This window comes from Aquarana catesbeiana, linkage group LG05, assembly GCF_042186555.1.
Source record: "Aquarana catesbeiana isolate 2022-GZ linkage group LG05, ASM4218655v1, whole genome shotgun sequence".
Taxonomy (NCBI): Eukaryota; Metazoa; Chordata; class Amphibia; order Anura; family Ranidae; genus Aquarana; species Aquarana catesbeiana.
In genome coordinates this window covers 591963970-591985725 of record NC_133328.1, presented here as the reverse complement: position 1 = coordinate 591985725, position 21756 = coordinate 591963970, and the positions used below count along the sequence as shown (strand labels likewise).

General features: G+C 43.5%; 1 protein-coding gene across 1 annotated transcript in view; it reads right to left on the bottom strand.

The window, feature by feature from the left end:
- Positions 1-7230: 7230 nt before the first annotated feature.
- EBAG9 (estrogen receptor binding site associated antigen 9) overlaps positions 7231-21756 on the bottom strand; it is a 36083-nt gene continuing 21557 nt past the window's right edge. The window contains exons 6-8 of the mRNA XM_073632158.1: positions 17117-17224; positions 9696-9784; positions 7231-7674 (exon numbers count right to left, since the gene is read on the bottom strand). Of these exons, the coding sequence (XP_073488259.1) occupies positions 7554-7674; positions 9696-9784; positions 17117-17224 (318 nt within the window). The 3' untranslated portion in view covers positions 7231-7553. The remainder of the gene's footprint in view (positions 7675-9695; positions 9785-17116; positions 17225-21756) is intronic.

The window sequence follows — 21756 nt, the reverse complement described above, 5'->3', positions numbered from 1 at the left end:
GACTTTCTAGCCTCCATCGATATAAAAGACGCCTATCTTTCAGCCTCATCAGAGTCTCCTACGTTTTTCAGTAGAGGAACGTCATTTTCAGTTTGTGGCTCTACCCTTTGGGCTGGCTACAGCTCCCCAGGTGTTAAAAAAGACCCAGTACTGGTGCTAGGACCTTTTTGAAGACCCCAAGGGATCCTAGTGCTCGGGTATCTGGACAACCTCTTACTCAGAGATAACTCATTACAGGCTCTAGAACAGAGCATAATATGCACAGTACGGTATTTGAAAAGCCTAGGCTGGATCATAAAAACCGAAAAGTCAGCCTTGAAACCAGCTCAAAGTCTAAAGTATTTAGGTCTGATCCTAGATACGGTTAAAGCAAGAATATTCTTGCCACCCGTAAGAATCTGTGCCCTAAAGGTTCAGGTGCATCAGACAACCCTCCATTCGGCTCTGTATGAGTCTTCTAGGGAGGATGGTATCCTCCTTCGAGGCAGTGTCCTATGCCCAGTTCCATTCCAGGCCTTTACAACAAGACATCTTGTTGGCCTGGACCAGAAGAGGAAAAGCCCTGGATTATCCAATGTGCTTATCTCCTCTGGCACGCTTAAGCCTAAACTGGTGGTTGCAGGATCAGAACCTGCGAAAGGGAAAATCCTTTCACCCAGTAACTTGGAGAGTACTGACTACAGCTGCCAGTCTCTCAGACTGGGGAGCGACCCTATAAGGGCTCAGGGGAAATGGTCAGGGACATAACAGATCCTGCCCATCAACGTCCTGGAAATATGGGCAGTACGTCTGGCCCTACAATCCTGGACGGTGGAGCTTCAGGACTGCCCTATCAGGGTTCAGTCTGACAATGCCACTGCAGTGGCCTATATAAACCACCAGAACGGTACCAGGAGTCGTTAAGCTCTGAAGGAGGTGAACCACATACTAGCCTGGGCAGAGGGAAGTGTGCCAATTTTATATCCGCATTCCATACCCTGGGAGTAGAGAACTGCAAGGCAGATTATCTCAGCAACCAGCAGATCTACCTGGGGTAATGGTCCCTACACCCAGGGGTGTTCTAGGAAATTTGCCAGAGTGGGAGATGGCCAGTGGTCAACCTATTGGCATCCAGGTTCAACAAGCTACAGCAATTTGTGTCCCGAACAAGGGATCCTCTAGCAATCAGGGCAGATGCTCTGATAGTTCCATGGAGCCAGTACTCCCTGGTTTATGATTTCCCTCCGATCCCTCTCCTTCCACATTTGTTGCGCAGGATTCAAAATGAGGAGGTTCCAATCATTCTGATGGCACCAGCCTGGCCCAGAAGGCCCTGGTTCCAGGAGATTGTGAGACTGACAATAGATGGGTCATGGATGCTTCCACATCGCCCTGATCTATTGTCTCACGGTCCTATATACCACCACATTTTACAGTCTCTATTTTAAGGGCATGGCTATTGAAGCCAGGGTGTTAAAGGACTGTGGCATCTTGGGATCAGCAGTGACTACCTTGGTGAATGCTAGAAAAGCTGTCACTAGGAAAACTTTTCATAAGGTCTGGAAGACTTTTATATTGCTTGGTGTGAAGCCAGAAAATGGCATCCTCGGAAATACGTGATTGGGAGAATTCTCTTTTCTACACTCAGCTTCGAGTACAATCAGAGGTCAAGTTTTGGCCCTATCAGTATTCTTCCAAAGGCCTTTAGCCTCCCATTCACTGATCTGAACCTTTATGGAGGGGGTAACTCGCTTGCTTACCCCAATTAGGTCACTTATGTGTCCTTGGGACTTGAACTTGGTGTAGTCTGTGTTACAGAAACAACCATTTTAACCTATCAAGGAAATTCCATTAGACTTGCTGTCACGCAAGCTAGCCTTCCTGATGGCCATCATCTCGGCTTGAAGAGTGTCAGGGTTGGTGGCCCTTTCGTGCACGGAACTATACATGATCTTTCACCACAACAGGGTCGTGTTACGACCTGTTCCATCCTTTTTGGCAAACCTGGTGTCAGCCTTTCATTTAAATCAGGACATTATTTTGCCTTCTTTTTTTTTTTTCTCTCAGCCTTGTTCGGCAGAAGAGAGGCGACTGCATTCTTTGAACGTTGTCCAGGCAGTCAAGGTTTATTTGTCTAGATCTGAGGGTCAGACTCCTTTTTTTTTTTTGTTTTACCAAAAGGACCCAAGAAAGAGCAGGCAGCTTCTAAAGCCAATTGGGTTCGTCAATTGGTCATTCAGGCCTACTGTCCATAATGTAAAGTGCCTTCCTTTTAGGATTAGAGCTCATTCTACCAGGGGTGTAGGAACCTCCTGGGCTTTTCGCCATCAGGTATCTGTGCCTAAGGCTGCTAGCTGGTCTTTAGTGCATATGTTCACAAAATTTTAATCAAGTGGATGTTCGAGCAGCCAAGGCTTTAGCTTTCGGCCACAGTGTACTGCGGGCTGCCATATAAGTTCTGATAGCTATTGTTTGGCAGGGTGTCTCCCTCCCCTCAAGGCTAATGCTCTGGGACGTCCCAATAGATTATGAATATTAGCCTGACTCTGTGTCCCATGATGTATGAAAAAGAAAATAGGATTTTTTTTTTTTTTTTCTGTCATACTTACCTGTAAAATCCTTTTCTTTGAGTACATCATGGGACACAGAGATCCCTCCCCTCTCTTCTTTTTTTGAGGATTCAGTGCTTGCTACAAAACTGAAGTGCTTCCTGTGTGGGAGGGGTTATATAGGGGATCACTTCCTGGCTGAAGACCTTTGGTCTATCAGTGTCCATTCAGCTGGTGACGGAGTATAACCCAGTAGCTTATGAATATTAGCCTGACTCTGTGCCCCATGATGTACTCAAACAAAAGCATTTTATAGGTAAGTATGATAAGAAAAAAAATCCTATTTTTTTTTTTCCTTGAGAAAGAAAAATCTCTGGACCACACCTCTTCACAATGCACAAGTGTGCCGCAGTTGTTTTCATCCCTATGAGATGCCCATACTCGTGACAACCACCAGCAGTCCTGCTGAGTATGGCCATCCTATAAAAATGAATAGGGAAGCATCGCAAATGCACAGCCTGACAGCTAGTTGAAGGTTTTCATTACAAAGCCTGTGCAAGGCTGCATAGCAAAAAAAAAAAAAAAAAAAATTGTTGTCGTCTCGAGGCTGAAGGTTGGTACTGGATGGGTTGCAGTCAGGAGTGGGGGAATGAATGAAGGAAACCTTCACCAATGCAAGTGCATGTGGGTGGGTTGCAAGATATTATATATATAATTGATGCAAATCTTTTGGCAAGTACACTATACAGACAAAAGTTTCTGAACACCTGACCATAACGCACCATACAGGCTTGTTTCAATTCATACCAAAGTTGTGCAGGGCCTAAGCAGGCCATAGAAGTATCTTTATGGAGGTTTTGTACACAGGGGCACAGCCATGCTTGAAGAGCCTTCTGCCACAAGTTTGGAAGTACACAGTTATCTGTGGATAGGCAAACATTGTCCCTCCAGCTGTTGTAGGATTAAAAGTCCCATGAGGCATTGCAAGACTTGACCGCCACAAACACGACTCCCAAAGACCTGATGGGATCTCTGCAACACTACCTTTCCCTGGTCTAAAATGTCTTTATGCTGTAGCATTTACAGTGTTCTTCAATGGAAATATAGGAACAAAATATTTGGTGAAGGGTCCAAGTCATTTTGGCTATATAATAAGTGTGATGCATCCATGAGGATGACCTGTACCATTGGCCAGTATCCCAACAGATGGTTTGCTGGTATTTTATAAGGACGGTACGGAGAGATGGCTGAAATTTTAGATTAAACTCTGTATGGAATTCTGAGAAAAACAGCAAGCCAGTCCTACTAGCTGTCCTGTTGTGTACAGAGTATAGAACTCCCCTACTGTTGCCAATGCATTTTATGTCAGTTATAGCCTTTCCTACTCACAGCATGCCTCAGTTTGGTGGAAAAGTGTTTGAGTGAGTCTATGGGAATGGTTGACCATTCTTCCAGAAGCACATTTGTGAGGTCAGGCTTGCAGGCTCCACTCAAATTCATCCCAATGGTGTTCTATTGGGTTGTGGTCAGGACTCTGTGCAGGCCAGTCAAGTTCCTCCACCCCAAACACGCTTATCCATGTCTTTATGGAGTTTGCTTTGTGCACTGGTGGGAAGTCATGTAGGAACTGGAAGGGGCCATGCCCAAACTGTAATCAAAGTTGGGAGCATGAAATTGTCCAAAATGTCTTGGTATGCTGATGCCTTAAGACAGTGATGGCTAACCTTGGCACTCCAGATGTTTTTGAACTACATTTCCCATTATGCTCTTGCACTCTGCAGTGTAGTTGAGCATCATGGGAAATGTAGTTCCAAAACATCTGGAGTGCCAAGGTTCGCCTTCACTGCCTTAAGAGTTCCCTTCACTGTAACGAAGGGGGAAAGCCCAACCCCTGGGGTCCACAAAGACATGGATGAGCATGTTTGGGGTGGTGGAAAATGACTGGCCAGCACTGAGTCCTGACCTTGACTGACTAGAACACCATTGAGGTGAATTAGAGTGGAAACTGCGAGCCAGGCCTTCTCATCCAACATCAGTGCCTGACCTCACAAATGTGCTTCTGGAAGAATGGTCAAACATTTCCATAGACACACTCCTAAACCTTGTGGACAGCCATCCCAGAAGATTTGAAGCTGTTATAGCTGCAAAGGGTGGGCCAACTCAATATTGAACCCTATGGACTAAGACTGGGATGCCATTAAAGTTGTGTGTAAAGGCAGGTGTCCCAATACAATATATTTTGACAATATAGTGTATACTATTAGAAGGTAAATCTGATACATATCAGACTCAAGAGAACATTTTTATTGAAAAGGGGGGGAAAAAAAAAAAAAGGTACTAGTACAAAAACAGCAAATCACTACTAAGGGGTTGTGAAAGTAAAAAAAAAAAGATATAGAATATCTCTCCAGAAGTAGGTTATATTATACAGGGTATTTTAACTAGGAGACCGACATGAAGCTACATAAAAGGAGTGGCGTGGGATATAAATCTTTTATATTAAAAGTAGTACAAAAGGCTGAGACCTTTTTCATGGATATAATCATTTTAAATATAAACGCACAATACTGGTAAACTTACTCTGAATGTAATTGTAATGCCTTATATTCCTGCCAGATCCGTCAGCCTCTGGGTTCAGATGCTGATCTTCCCTGCACAGAGCACTTGTGATTGCAAATGTTGGATTTTTTATTTTTATTTTAAATGACAAACTTGTCATACTAACCTGCTCTGTGCAAAGGTTTTTCACAGAGCAGCCCTGATTCTCCTCTTCTGGGGTCCCCCCGCTGACACTCCTGGTTCCTCCTCTTCTGGGGTCCCCTGTCGGTGTCGGTCTGTCTTTACAATGACTATCTTCCTTCTCCTGCCCAGGACTACATGTCCCATGAAGCATTGCTCCTCACATTCACAACTATTTTCATACTCGATTAGTTGTTTCAGCAATACTACTATTCAAGGGTGGCTCCATTTGCTCTTCCATAGAGTGGAGTCAGCCCAAAATAGGAAGTGTGTTACTGGCCAGATCAACAGGTGGGAAAATAAAATAAATAAAAAAAGAGCCTAAAAAAAAAAAAAAAAAAAAAAAAAAAAAAAAAGGGAAAAAAATGCAGCCACCACATTTAAGGATTGGTAAGCAATATTATATTACATTTTTGTTTTATATACGTTTCAAAGGATTAATACGAATTCCAACTGGCAGATCCTCTTTCTTGGGATAAGTGTACCTTTTGTAACATGTTACAGATGCAGCACTCTAGGTAGTTCACTGTCAGCCCTGCATCACACCTGTGATCTGCCGATTGCAGGTGCAATGCTTTAGAAGCTCCTAGTAAAAAAAAAAATAATAATAAAATGCACTTTTTTTTTTACCTGCAAAACAATGTGCATTTTTTTTCTTTTTACAAAAGGTGAACTTATCCATTAACCACTTCAGCCCTGGAAGGATTTTACCCCCTTCCTGACCAGGCCCTTTTTTGCGATGCAGCACTGCGTCGCTTTAACTGACAATTGCGCAGTCATGCAACGTTGTACCCAAACAAAATTTTTTCCCCCCACAAATAGAGCTTTCTTTTGGTGGTATTTGAAATATGGTTTTTATTTTTGCGATATAAACAAAAAAAGCAATATTTTTTACTTTCTGCTATAATAAATATCCCCCAAAAAAATATATAAAAACAGCAACATTTCTTCCTCAGTTTAGGCCAATATGTATTCTTCTACATATTTTCGGTAAAAAAAAAAAAAAAAATATATATATATATATATATATATATATATATATATATATATATATATATATATATATATATATATATATATATATATATATATATCTCGAACTAAGCAAATATTGATTGGTTTGCGCAAAAGTTATATCTACAAAACAGGGGATAGCTTTATGGCATTTTTATTATAATTTTTTTTTTTATTTTAGTAATGGCGGCGATCAGCAATTTTTATCATGACTGCGACATTGCGGCGGACAGATCGGACACTTTTTACACTATCTTGGGACCATTGGCATTTATACAATGATCAGTGCTATAAAAATGCACTGATTACTGTGTAAATGTCACTGGCAGGGAAGTGGTTAAACACTAGGGGGCGATCAAGGGGTTAACTGTGTTCCCTCAGCATGTTCTAACTGTAGGGGGGGGATGGGCTCACTAGAACATGACAGAGATCACTGCTCCCGATGACAGGGAGCAGAAGATCCTTGTCATATTGCTAGGCAGAACAGGGAAATGCCTTGTTTACATAGGCATCTCCCCTTTCTGCCTCTCCGTACCACGGTCGCGGGCCACCAGCGGACAGAGTCCAGGGGACCCGCGGGCACGCGTTCGTTAGCCGCTGACGGAGGGACATACGGGTACGTCGTTTTGCGCACCCATGCCATTTTGCCAACGTAGATCAGCAAGTGGTTAGTGCAGAGATCATGTCATGTGACCAAATGCCTTGGCTCTCTAGATACCAGACCTCTGCACTGTGCCCCTTGCTTCACTCACCCGCCACAGCTGCTACATTGTGGCCTTTTGTCATCTTTTGGAGAATTCTATGGTACAAGTGACAGATCCAAGACAATGGAAAGTCCTCATGTATCATAACGAAATTCCCTTTTGCAACTTAAAATATCCATTTTGGGTGGACCATTCCTGACAAGAAGAAACAGTTAAACAAATAAAAAAAAAAAAATCACAATCAATTACATTTATTTAAAATTCTTTATTTAGTAATTACATATTTGCACATAGCATTAGGGGGCAGTAGATTTTCCACCAAGGAATTATTTACACCACTGTGTTCTTTAAATTTTAAAAGTCTCATGCAGAGTTCTGAGGAGGCAATTGTGATCTACTGCAGAGTCAAAAGTCTTAAAAAGGTAGACGGGGGTTCCTGTCCCCACATATCCCAGCCACCGGATCGTCGGGATGTTATCATCCAGGCTCGACGTGAAAACATTGGAAAACGTGTAGAAATGTCTGTATCGGCATCACGCCCTACCATTCAATCTCTTCTGGCCGGGTGTTACGATAATTTCACCCCGATTTTGCTTTGATCTTTCTTCAGGTGCCGTTGAGCCTCCTTCTCCATTTTTTTCCGTTGCTGCTCTGCGCTCCTCTTTTCCCGCTCTGCAAGTTTCTGCTGCCTATTCAAAACATGAACAGATCACATGGATTGGTAAAATATACAGACAAAATACATATGCCTTACGCGCCAGAAAATTTGTAATTCTGTCTATCTACCCTAGAGATTTATACAGCTCATTGCACAACTAGGTAGGCGACACCACTTTTTCTGCTAAGAGTTATCACCATGGTGTCACGTTCCCGGCCACGGCCTGTTGATTGAACATCAAAGGCGCAACAACATACAAAAAAGGTATCTTTGCTTTTTGTCAGCATATGTATTTGCTGTAGAACCTGATTGGCTTCTAGTGTTCCTCCTCCCTTTTACATTCCTAGTGGAAGGGGATCATAAGAGGGTAATATAAAGACAGACATTCAGGTACTTGTACGTTGTGTGTGTGCTTAAAAAAAAAAAAAAAAAAAAAAAAAAAAAAAGGATAGTGTAGCGGCACCACTTACATTTTACTGTCCCCTGCTCCCTCGGCCGGTCTTATACTCACCTTTCCTCGATTGAACTACATACCATCTAAGAAACTGCCGAGCTGCTTTTTAAAAATCCTATGAATCAGAGCCATAGATGCATAATTCACCCTACATTTCATTAATTCTGTTCACTAGATGAAGACGAAGGTCTTGAAAGGAGATTTATACAAAACAGGAATGATGTGGAGCACCACATTGGATATCCCAGCCAAGCAGGTTATATCTGTATCCTCATACTTGTGAAAATAGAATTGTATGATCGTAAAAGCACCCCATACTCTCGTATTTTTTATTGATAGGACTCACTAACTGTGAGGTTGTAGGCTGTCCTGGAGGATTAATCAATGAACTGAATGTTCTTTGTTCACTGTGATAGAGATCACTATAACATCTGGGTATCATGCTGAATCAACAAGTTTCCATACTTTCTGGGTCACTAACCAAGAACAAGGCGGCAAAAGAGAAGACGCTACATCACTTTCCTGACCTGAATCATTGATGTTCCAGGTCAGTGCCCTATGAAACTTTAGATCCGCATCACAGTCAGGGCAACTAGTATTTCCAGAAGACATCAACAATAGTCTGTATTTCTGTCAGTACAGGCTTCTATTACATCTGTGTAATACTTCCAGCACTGCCTGTGTGTGTAAACTATTGGCAATTTTTGTATGTTCGCCATTATGCCTGTATACCATTCCCTGCCAAGCTCATTCATCGCTAACAATGGCAATTTCTATTCTTTTAGACCTTTCTTTACCCTTTTCCTGCCCAGAGATGATTAAAGCCAAGATATCCAGATTAAACATGTATCATCAGTCAACAAGACACTATCATTCGATCACTACTTTGTCAGTTTGACAGCAAGGTCTGAGAAGTAGGAACATGCACAGCTATGCATTGCTAGGGGTTGATCTCAGGTTTTTTTTGTCAAAGCTTAAAGCGGAGGTTCACACAAAAATGGAACCTCCGCTTTTCGGAACCCTCCCCACCTCTGGAGTCACATTTGGCACCTTTCAGGGGGGAGGGGGGTGCAGATACCTGTATAACACAGGTATTTGCACCCACTTCTGGGAATAGACTCCTGCGGGAGTCACGCCCCTTCCCGTCCCCCCGCCATCTCCTGGGAAACACACAGGTCCAAGGAGATAGCGGGCACCAGTTAGGAGGCGCAGCACGAGTCGCGCATGCGCAGTATGGAAACGAGAAGTGAAGCCGCAAAGCTTCACTTCCCGATTGAGTCAGCGAGGATGGCGGCGGCAGCTGCCGAGAGATTGATCGGCTTCGGCTGCCGACATCGCTGGACCCTGGGACAGGTAAGTGTCCATTTATTAAAAGTCAGCAGCTGCAGTATTTGTAGCTGCTGGCTTTTAATATTTTTTTTTTTAGGTGGACCTCCTCTTTAATTGAACAAGCTAAAGCTAGAAACTGATTGACTACCATGCACAGCTGCTCCAGATTTTGCACTCTCCAGTTTTTGAAAATAACCCCCCTAGTTCTCTGCAGCAATGTTAGCAAGGCATGGGAAAATGTATTCAAGAAGTGATAAAGCGGCAGTTACCTTAAAACCTCTTCAGCCTGCCAAGTGGCATCTTCCTCCTCCCAAGCATTGGTGTTCTCTTGCCACGTCTCTAAGTCTCCCAATTCCGCCTGGAAATGCACAGAAACTACATTGACTCACATGACACGGCAAACAAGGCTACAATCCATATATGAACATGGGGTAATATTATATACTCAATTAGTGTTTGGGTCAAATTAAAACCAGTCTTGGAATTTTCACATAATAAATCATAAAACTCAGATACAGAGTCTGGCCTTTCAGTGCTGAACATTGTTTCCATTTTGTACCAAGTCTTAAATCCATACATTAGGCAATTTTCTTTCCTTAAAATTGCTTACGGTCAAACTGGCTGAATCGTCTGAATTTCGATCCATGTATGGTCGGCTTTATATATTCTGGGCAGAGTGTATACACTGGGCCTGTTCATAGAGAATAATGAGCAGTTCATACAAGTCAGAAGCAGGAAAGCATTTAGCTTCTGCGCAACAAAACTGTTTGCATTATGAGAGAATAAATTACCAGTTAAGCTCTTTGGGGGTGTCCCATATGCCCAGGTATTGAAAAAGTAAAAACCTCACAGCTGCAGCACCAGCCCCAGGAAACAGAAAGCCTTGAGATCCAAGATGGATTGGAAGCCCCTATATGTGAGGACTGAAAACAGGTTGGGGTCAAATTCCTGAACTGTTTCATTGCACAAACTGAAGTCAAAGCCCCTGGTTCCAGAAGGCCCACAGAAGTACTATGCAGGTCTGCTATTTGTGCAAAGACAGAGATAGGTCTGAAGTCCAACCAAGAATGGGGCCGAGAGTGGGATTCCAGCATTTAACTCAGAGAACTGCCACCCTCAAGCAATCCCCTAAAAGATCCACAATGCCAAAAGATATCCCACACTTAGGTGGTAAAAGCATACCCCCATGCTGGAAATGACCCTGATGAAGTTGAAGAACTTGAAAACAAAAAGGCATGCAGGCCAGACTTAGGCTACACATAGGAGGTATGCAACCAAGAGTTCTACTCACCTTTTGAGCAGGGATGAGTTTTGCAAAGCACTAGGTTTACGCTGGGGTAAATAGGTTTTCTTACCTCCAGCAACACCCATTAGCAGGTGTCCAGGGTAGTGCCAAAGAGACGCTTTCCCAGCAGGCAGGTTTCGCAATCCAGCACTGCATACCAAGATTTCTCAATTGCACCAAAAATGGACCTCGTAGGCAGAGAGAGATGGAGATCTCTATCTAACCAACCATGCTACATTAATGAAAAACACATGCTCCAGGACTAGAGAGCAGTCAGCACAGCTACTGCATCACTTAAGGGCATTAACCCAGTCAAGTAAGCCCAACAGGCACATTTCACAACCAAAATATGTTGGACGACAGGACTTCCCCAGAAGAACATGGTCTAAAGGGGGGCTCCAACTGCAATTGACTCTGCTGGATCCACAGCAGGGGCAACCTACATATTAGATACGAATCCTAAGGTGAACACAGGCTGCATTTTGTTAGGGAGCAGAGAATTACCACCAATCAAAAAAAAAAAAAAAAATCATGAGCACAGGCAGGTAAAAAGGAACCATTTTAGGGGATAGCACTAGTGAAATCCGCAAGCTAATCTGCCAGTTCTATAGTTGAACGAAATGCTGCATAAGAACCAAAAAGCAGTCTTATAGGCATGCTACTTGGCTCAAAAGTCTGCAAGAGGGAAGAAACCACAACCCATAGGGGACTTCAGGCGCTTACATAGTTAGGCCATGGCCTGCATTATTTATGAGCCATAAAGTGACCACCTTTCCAGTGGCTGCACATCCACCTAGCAGGCAGTGAACATGATAATGGTTACAGGGCAACATTGTGGCTAAACAGAGGTTAAGGAATACCTGTAACTGCCATGCAGATAAACCGCTGAATGGAACGTGCCACAACCATGGGAAGGGCAGGCCCCCTCAGACTCATTGCCCCTGATAAAACAAGGAAGCCCCAAGGGAGGGGGACAGTCCAGACTCACAGATAGCTGCAAGGAGCCTTACACCCCCCCCCACACCTCTCAGCTTGCCATGTTACACAGAGAGATCTACAAGGGTGTCAAGTGGTCCACAACCCACAGTTAAGCAGAATCTCTCCCCAGGTCTTCTTCACTCTCAAATGTGGCAAAAGAGAAGGGTATAGCCCCGAGTATACATAGCAGCCACAGTTTGCTCCAGTATGTCGCAAAGCCGCAACCCAAATTTCTGGATAGACTGACTGCATGATGTCTAAACCCACAGGAGGGCACTAGGGAATACTGATTAAGTTGGGAACACCCTTAGCAGCCGCCATTACATACTACGTAGGAGAGGGGGACCCCATGTGCCAACAAGGGCATCCAGGTAATCAGTGGGCCTCTTCTGGTGAAAATCAGGAGGCTGCCTGCTTGTCCAGGAATTAAGATTCCCAAATTTAGGTCCTTACTCCTGGCCTCTAGTGGTTGGGAGTTTGGTCACTATCAGGGGCCGCCTCTAGGCTTCATTTCAGTTTTTTGTGCCTAGTGTCTGACTCCTGAAGGTGGTGCCATAACCAAGTGGTCAGAGTTCAAAATCTCTGCGGTGTCCCTTAGTAAACGGAATACGGTTTTTAACAAAGTAGCAATGCCATATAATACTTAGCCACTTCCTGTTTCTGGGCTACAAAATGTAGCCAGGTATCCAGGCCGCGTTACATAAACACGAATATAAAACAAATCGCAACCAATTGAAGGAAAAAAAAAAAAAAATAGAATAGAAATAAATAGCAGTAAGAAAACAATGTACAATAAAAACAAGTTAATTAATCCATATTCCATATGTAAATGCTAATAAAAACATTAAGAATGCATTATGAACAATAAAAAAAACTAAGTGATAATGGGACTTTGCTGAAAACTAGCAAATGGATAAGAATTTCTCCGAATTGTAGTCAGATCGCCATCTAATGGCCAAAACCATAAATGCACCTTGAATAGATAAATATTTATTGATGTATATATAGATCATATGGCCATATAGTGTATATTAGAGCATGTCCTCTTGTTAGAAAAAGAATATTGCACTATAAAGGAACCTTTAGTCATTCAGTGAAGTTTCTTTAATATAAATGCTCTCCCCCTCCTTTACTATCCTGGTTATAAAAATTACATTTTGCTGCCCGTAAATCGTTTTTTTTTCCTATTACCCCCTGGTTACACCCATGTCATTTACCTAGGCGAAGGACATAGGCTGCTGTACTTCCAGTGACTCTTTAGGACAGAATCATCTTTAATCTCAGGAGTCTTTCTTTGGGGGGGGGTCTCGTGAGATTTGCAGGGAGGTAAGAAGGCCGGGGGGAGAGTCGAGGAGGGTCGGACTAAAGTATAGCCGCTTTTACTGCGCGATCGCTTTCAGCCCTTTGTTTACATGTCGCTGTAGATTTTGCAGGGCGGAGGAAGCATATCGAACATCCGGAATAGAGTGGCCAGAGATTCATCCAGCCTGCAGTTAAAAATGGCTGCATACAGCAGAATAGTAGGTAAGAAAGACACTTTTATCTGGAAATGCAACAGATTATTAGCTAAAAACGTCCTAATTAAGCTTATTTTAAAACCCTGAATTTGTATTTTTATAAAATTTAGCAAGTTTGCCTAGCATTTCTCTTCGAAAGATATCCAACTGGTTCTCAAATTAAAAATTCAGAATTTCAATTACAATTTAAAGTGAACCCAGGCTTCATCCATGTAGGGAAAGCACCAGGTTCACATAATGCTGGCCTCATCAACAGCGTATACTGATCAGCCTTAACATTATGACAACTGACAGGTAAAGTGAATAACGTTACTTATCCCGAAAATGGGGTGAGATATATTAGACAGCAAGTGAACATTTTATCCCTGAAATGTTGCGTTGAAAGCAGAAAAAAAAAAAAAATGGGCAAATGTAAGGATTTGAGTGACTTTCACAAGGGCCAAATTGTAATGTCTGGATGACTGGGTCCAAGCAACTCCAATACTGCAGTTCTTGTGGGATGTCCCTTGTCTGCAGGGTCAGGATCTACCAATAGAGGTCCAAGAGAGAAAACTGGCAAACCAACGCCATGATCATGGTCAGCTAGGGCTCCCTGATACATGAGGGGAGCAAAAACTGGCCCACGTAGTCCAATCCAATAGAAGAGGAGCTACTGTAGCTTAAATTGGTGAAAAAGTTAATGCTGGTTCCGCAAGAAAGGTGTCAGAACACACAGTACATCAGTTTGTTACTAGTGGAGCTGCACAGCCGCAGACTGATCAGGGTGCCCATGCTGACCTGTGTCAACAGCCAAAAGTGCCTACAACAGTACATGAAAATCAGGACTGGATCACGAAGCAATGGAAGAAGGTGGCCTGGTCTGAGGAATTCAAGAATGGTTTGAGGAACACGAGTTTGAGTTGTTGACTTGGCCTCCAAATTTTCCAGATCTTAATTCAATTGAACCTCTGTAGGGTGTGCTGGAAAAACAAGTCTGATCCATGAAGTTCCCACCTTTCAACAGGACCTATAGCATCTGCAAAAGAAAGGGTAGGAAAAGACAGCGCAACTGCTCTAGTGTAGTATATGTAAGCCTTTATTGAAACGGTGTAAAACGATTCTACTCCCAAAATGGGTGCCTCAGGAGCAATACAAAAGGAGAAGACGGTGCACTGCTGTAGGTTCGCTATCCAAGCCTCGCTAAGGATTCAGTCATGGCTTAGCGTCAAGACCTCTGACCAGCTAAAGAAGAGGAAGATTTCCTTGAAATGCATCCTGTTGCGACCTGGATCCTCTGGTGTGGCCATCTTTGTGGTGGACCTATTTAGTAGAAGGACGTCAGGGAGCTGCCACTAGGAGTCGGGACACTCAGCTATTCAGCTAAAATTCAGTCCGGACGCTAAGCTATGGACTGAATCCTTTGTGCGGCTTGGGATAGAGCATCAACAGCAGCCCACGGTCTTTTCATTGCTCCCGATGTACCCACCTTTCTGAGTAGGATCCTTTTACACCATTTCAATAAAGGCTTACATTGATATACTAGACTACAGCAGTAGCGCCTTTTCCCTTCCCCCTCTTGTTATTTTGCACAGGTGAACACCTCCTCCACTGTTAACAGCAGGACGCCTTTTGTGTCAGTTTTAAAGGCTACTTTTACACTGAGGAGCTTTACAGGCGTTTTAGCACTAAAAATAGTGCCTGCAAAGAGCCTCACTCCCGAGTGCTTTCACACCGACGCGGCGCTTTACCGCTGACACTCTCACTGCCCCAGTGGACGGCTGCCCGCTCAAACACCCTTTGGTATTTACTTTGTATGTTATTTAATTTGCATTTTTGATACTGTGACCCCTTTTCACTTTGGGCAGAGAAATATACATACCGTATTTATCGGCGTATAACGCGCACTCAAATTTAAGAGGGAAGTTTCAGGAAAAAAAAAAACTTTTTTTTTTTTTAAATCAACCACTTTGAAGCAAAATAATGGTCAGTGAGAATCAATGCAGCCTGATTAGTGCCCATCTGCAGCTTCAGTGCAGCCTGTTTAGTGCCCATCTGCCCCATCAATGCAGCTCACCATCTCATATGAAATCACGAGTCGTCATCCATTTCCTTAGCTCTTAGTCGGCAGTCACATACACAGTCCCGCCTCTGCCATCGGCACTGGACCAGCTCCTGTGATAGACAGAACACTGGTCCAATGCCGGTGGCAGAGGCAGGACTGTGTGTGTGACGTGCGAGTCGAGTTAGAGCCGAACAGAGAGGAGATGACGGCTCCGTGACTTCCGGCGGCACTTGGCCCCCTCCTTCTCCTCCGAGGCACACTGTCGGCGTATAACACGCACCCGCGATTTTCTCTCTATTTTCAGGGGAAAAAAAGTGCGTGTTATACGCCGATAAATACAGTATTTATGGTTTATTCCTGTTGGAGTTACTGCCCATAGAAGAAGTACTTGAGAGTGTTAAAGTGGTACTAAACCCAGAACCCTGCATTCACTATATCTGTTCTCCCACAGTACATGGAAATGCAATTATTTTAGTAAATATAAACTGCTAAATACCTTTTCTCATCAGCAGTATATAGCAGTCTTGTATCAGTGTTCAGCTGAGCACTGGTTAAAGCTTGTAGGAGGAGTTTTCCTTCTCCTCTGACTGTCCTATGAGGCTGCATGACCCCTGACCCTTTGTCTAGACAGTGCTGATCACATGCAAAACTCTAGCAATGCACACCAAACAAGTGCCCCAAGGTTCTGTACTATCAGCAGATGTATTGGGGACAGTAAAAGAAGGGGAGGATAAGAGAAAACAGGATCAACAGCCTTTTTACATAATGCCGAGGATTAACCCCATACATTCCACAGTGAGTATAACAAGCATGCTTTACTACATACACACTGATTATACCATTGTGGGCTTAGCAACCTGTTAAGCGCTGTGCACTGAGCGGCATTTATTGGCATTCAGGTTTTTATGTTGTATTCTTAAAGGATCTGCTACTGACGGTTTGGTGCCAGACACCACAGCATAACTTCAGAGGTCTAGGAGTCCATGCCTCAAAAGGGTTAATGTCACAGGCGATTTGTTGATAGAGCTGTGACATTAAAAGGAGAAGTACAGCCAAAGCTCGTTTGGCTATACGTCTCCTGTGGATCACAGATCGTTCTGCACTCCTGTGACTCGGTTTTAGCAGACAGCTGAAGCCCGCTGTTGGCTGACATTGCAGAGCCAATCCAGGCTTGGGCAAGATTGTGACAATGAAGTCTGGATCCGCCCACAAGCCTGAACGGCACCCGACTCAGCCTCTCAGCAAGCCGCTGAGAGCCTGAGCCAGACGCTCCTGCCCCCTCCACAGCCCAGTGCTCCAGTGAGCGAGTGGGAGGGGGGCGCAGAGCAGAGAGCAGTGACTGACGGGGGGGGGGGGCGCAGAGCAGAGAGCAGTGACTGACAAGGGGGGGGGCGCAGAGCAGAGAGCAGTGACTGACAGGGGGGGGGGCGCAGAGCAGAGAGCAGTGACTGACAAGGGGGGGGGGCGCAGAGCAGAGAGCAGTGACTGACTGTCACCAGCTCTCTGTTCAGGGAACTCTGAGAACCGAGCGGTCAGTGGTGTTTAAGCCCATACTTCTCTTTTAAGCATTCACAATAAATTGTTGAAATGAATGTATTGGTGTGTTAGAAACTATTTGAGGATTGCTAGTGTGACATCATCAGTTACTTTTCAGATGGTCACGGCTGTGGGGTGAAACGGTGAAGAGTTGGCAATACTCAATTCCCAGAGAGTCATAAACCCAAAACTGGAACAAAAGTTTTATACGGCGTTGGTCTTTATCTGAAATGTCACCAAAGCTGGTCAAATGAACATACTTCAGGGATTATAAAAGGAGGTCAGCTATATCAATGACTGTAATAAAACATCAAGGGAAGACAAAATACTTACAGACTGATGAATGAAGGAAATATCCTGGGTGGCCGCCAGTCGGCTGGAGTAGCCCAGGCTAACATCTGGGATGATGTAATTGGCTGGTTCTCTCTTCTTTATCACAATCTGCATAAAATATCAGGCAAGTCAGAGCACTGTTGATCCATGTCTACATACAGAATTTAAAGTAACTGTAACAAAAATGTGTGTGTGTGTGGGGGGGGGGGGGGGGGGGGGCACTATTGCTGGTCCTTTTTCTCTGCTAAAAATGCGAGTTGCTTGGCTGTCTCAGGCTTATGTTGAATCTCAAGACGTGGGACAGACATATTGCAACTGTCAGAATTCTTTATCACTATGCTTGTTAGACACTCAGAAAGCATTGGAGCCAACGAACCAACATCCTCTAAGAAGAGGTCAGCAATGGCAGCCCCATACAGGGAGGGGAAAAAAAAGTATTTGACCCCCTGCTGATTTTGTACGTTTGCCCACTGACAAAGAAATGATCAGTCTATAATTTTAATGGTAGGTTTATTTTAACAATGAGAGACAGAATAACAACAAAAATATCCGTGAAATACGCATTTAAAATAAAAAAAAAAAAAAAAAAAAAAAAAAGTTATAAATTGATTTGCATTTTAATGAGTGAAATAAGTTTGACCCCTTTGCAAAACATGACTTAGTACTTGGTGGCAAAACTCTTGTTGGCAATCACAGAGGTCAGACGTTTCTTGTAGTTGGTACCAGGTTTTCACACATCTCAGGAGGGATTTTATCCCACTCCTCTTTACAGATCCTCTCCAAGTCATTAGGGTTTAGAGGCCTGACGTTAGCTAAAGGTTCACGTTACCACCCTTCACATATTTTCTATGAGATCAAGGTCTGGAGACTGGCTAGGCCACTCCAGGACCTTAATGTGCCTCTTCTTGAGCAACTCCTTTGTCCTTGGCCGTGTGTTTTGGGTCATTGTCATGGAATACCCATCCACGACCCATTTTCAATGCCCTGGCTAAGGGAGGGAGTTTCTTACACAAGATTTGATGGTACATTGCCCCATCCATTGTCCCTTTGATGTGGTGATGTTGTCCTGTCCCCTTAGCAGAAAAACACTCCCAAAGCATATTATTTCCACCTCCATGTTTGACAGTGGGGATGGTGTTCTTGGGGATCATAGGCAGCAGTTAATTTGATGCCAAAGAGCTCAATTTTGGTCTCATTTGACCACAACACTTTCACTCAGTTCTCCTCTGAATCATTCAGATGTTCATTAACAAACTTCATATGGGCCTGTACATGTGCTTTCTTGAGCAGGGGGACCTTGCGGGGGCTGCAGGATTTCAGTCCTTCATGGCATAGTTTGTTTCCAATTGTTTACTTGGTGACTATGGTCCCAGCTGCCTTGAGATCATTGACAAGATTCTCCCGTGTAGTTCTGGGCTGATTTCTCACCGTTCCCATGATCACTGAAACTCCACAAAGGTGAGATCTTACATGGAGCCCCCGACTGAGGGAGATTGACAGTTATTTTGGGACTTTTCCATTTGCAAATAATCGCACCAACGGTTGTCAACCTCTCACCAAGCTGCTTGACGATGGTGTTGTAGCCCATTCCAGCCTTGTGTAGGTCTACAATCTTGTCCCCGACATCCTTGGACAACTCTTTGGTCTTGGCCATGGTGGAGAGATTGGAATTTGATTGCTTCTGTGGACAGGTGTCTTTTATACAGGTAACGAGCTGAGATTAGGAGCACTCCCTTTAAGAGAGTGCTCCTAATCTCAGCTTGTTACCTGTATAGAAGATACCTGGGAGCCAGAAATCTTGCTGATTGATAGGGGATCAAATACTTACTTCACTCATTAAAATGCAAATCAATTTATAACTTTTTTGAAATGCATTTTTCTGGATCTTTTTGTTATTGACTTTCACTGTTAAAAATAAACCTACCATTAAAATTATAGACTGAGCATTTCTTTGTCAGTGGGCAAACGTACAAAATCAGCAGGGGATCAAATACTTTTTTCCCTTACTGTATCATTCTCATTACTGAGTTAATTTACAAAAACTCAATTTTCATTAAAAAAAACAAAAAAAAAACCAAACTGATTCAATGCAGACAATACCAATTGTTACACAGAGCAGGAAAACCTACTGCTCTAAGAGAGCAGAAATTAGAAGTGACTCCATGAGACGTTAAAGCGGAGTTCCACTCATAAAATTAATTTTGCATTATTCAGCTGCATTAAATACAATTAACAACATTCGGAAACTTTTTTTTTTTTTTTTTTTTGCTCACCTTTTCAGGTCTGTTGCTAGGGGGTCCCTCGTAATCTGCCTCTTCCTCTACATGGCACCTGACATCATTTCCCTAGGCGCCCTTGCCCAGGAGTCACTCGGCAGCGCCGGGGGCTTAGTTTCCATCACAACGGGGAGGGCACTTCCGACGATGCCGACTGTTGTGATGCCAATGTCAGAAGTGTACGACGCAGCGAGCGCATACAGCACATGCGCGAGAACGGGCGGTGCATGCTGGTCGCTCAGCTGCACCAGAGCCCGGAAGATAGTGCATGTGGGCTTCACATGCCCACCACAAGCAAGATTGTAATAGACAAGAACAATGAATATAAGAGATCTTTCTCAATTAAATCAGCAATCAAGCGCCGTTTAAACAGACACGTGAGTGCTAGTGACAACTTTATAAAGTATAAAGATATTTATCGTAAAAAAAAGTTTTTTTTCATAGTTGGAACTCCGCTTCAAGTCACAGTACATAGGTAATCCAGTTATGACCTCTTTTCATCGTTTAAACTCACTGATGAAAAGATTTAGACAGAATTGTAATATTTTTTATTTAATTTTCCAACTACACTGTTTGTAGTTTACACACAAATGCATCAGCAGCTCTGTAGCTTTCTAGGTCACAATGACACTCCCCAAGCTTGCTCACTGCACCGTGTATAATCACCACATGGCGAGACGCGAGAAGTTCTTCTTCTATAGGTTTACCAAAAATGAGAAGTCACTAAAATCTTTAACCACTTCCCACCCGCCCAACGTCATATGACATTGAGTGGGGATATCTGAATGATGCCTGCAGCTACACATTCAGAGACAGGTCCCCTTCCCCACTTCCGGAGACGGGGCGAGGCCCGATCTCACAGAAGTTCGGACTCCTTCCCCCCGTCGCCGGGCCAATTAGAAAGCGCAGCGCGCATGTGCAGTAGGGAACCAGAAGTGAAGTTGAAAGTCTTCACTGACTGGTTCCCTTACCAGGAATGGCAACAGCAGCACCCGGGAGTTAATCCAAAGATCGGCCGGGGTGCCGACATTGCGGGCTCCCTGGACAGGTAAGTGCCTTAATATTAAAAGTCAGCAGCTACACTATTTGTAGCTGCTGACTTAAATTTTTTCACCCAGACTGGACCTCCTCTTTAAAGTGGAGTTCCACCCACTTTTACAACTCTTCAGCATCCCTCACTAAACTGTGCACTGTAAATGAATTGGATTTTTTTAATTTTTTTTCTTAGCACCTACTGTATATCTGCTGTATTCATTTTTCACTTCCTCCTCCCTGGCCGTGGCCCATCGCATCATTTCCCCTGTAGCCAATTACAGGGTTGAGTTCGACCACTGTCCCCGGCCGCTTGGTGGTGTCCACTCTACGTCCTGGGAGTCTGGCACGGTATGTCCTTGATGTGGGGACTGGGGGGCTGGGGGTCTAGGTTGGACAAAATTGTGATCCCTTGTGACATAACTGCTCACTTGAATTATGTTTTATCATTAATACACTTTTTCTTTTTCTGTTTTTTTCTTTAGTGTTTTTATTTCCTTGTATTGTTTTGTTTATTCCCCTGATGAAGCCAATGTATTGGCGAAACTAGTTGGGATGAATTGACTATCGATCACCTTTCAACATCTCTGGTGACGGTCAATATCTAAAATTGTATAGTGTATAATTTTTTATAATTTATTTGCCTATGATGTATATGTAATAATTATATATACTTTTTAGATGTCTATACTAATAAAAATATATTTTATAGTAACTGTGTTCTAATTTGTTTCTGGCACCGCGATAATCCCACTTTCCCTGTTTCCTATATATTTAAAGTGATCTTTTTTTAAATTTTTGTTTAAATAACAAAGCCTTACAAACATGTCATACCTCCACTGTGCAGTTCATTATGCACAGAGTGGCCCCGATTCTGCTCTTCTGGGGTCCCCCGGCGGCGCTGGTAGCTCCTCCCCGCATCGTATAACCCCCTAGGAGAAGCGCTCTCCCGAGGGGGTTACCTTGGGGGCGCGCTCCCGAATCCAGCATTTGCTTCCATAGACGCAGAATGCCTTGATGCATAGGCTGCATTAAGCTGAAGAAACATGAGGGTTTACGTCACATTAATGACGTATTTTCCCAGTTAGGCAGTCGGCAAGTGGTTAAAGAAGCCGCAGTCATAATAAAGAAAATATTTGTGAGCACTCTCGGTAGAGATGAACAGATCAAAAGGAAACAAAGAACAGTGGAAATATGGCAAATTGGAGGTTAGCACTGTTACCTTGTGTGCATGCAGTTCCTAAGTTCTCTAGCAATTAATCCTTGATTATATTTCCACTAGTCTTCTTCCACAGCCCAATTACAATATATAATGGCAGTGTAGCTGTGGCC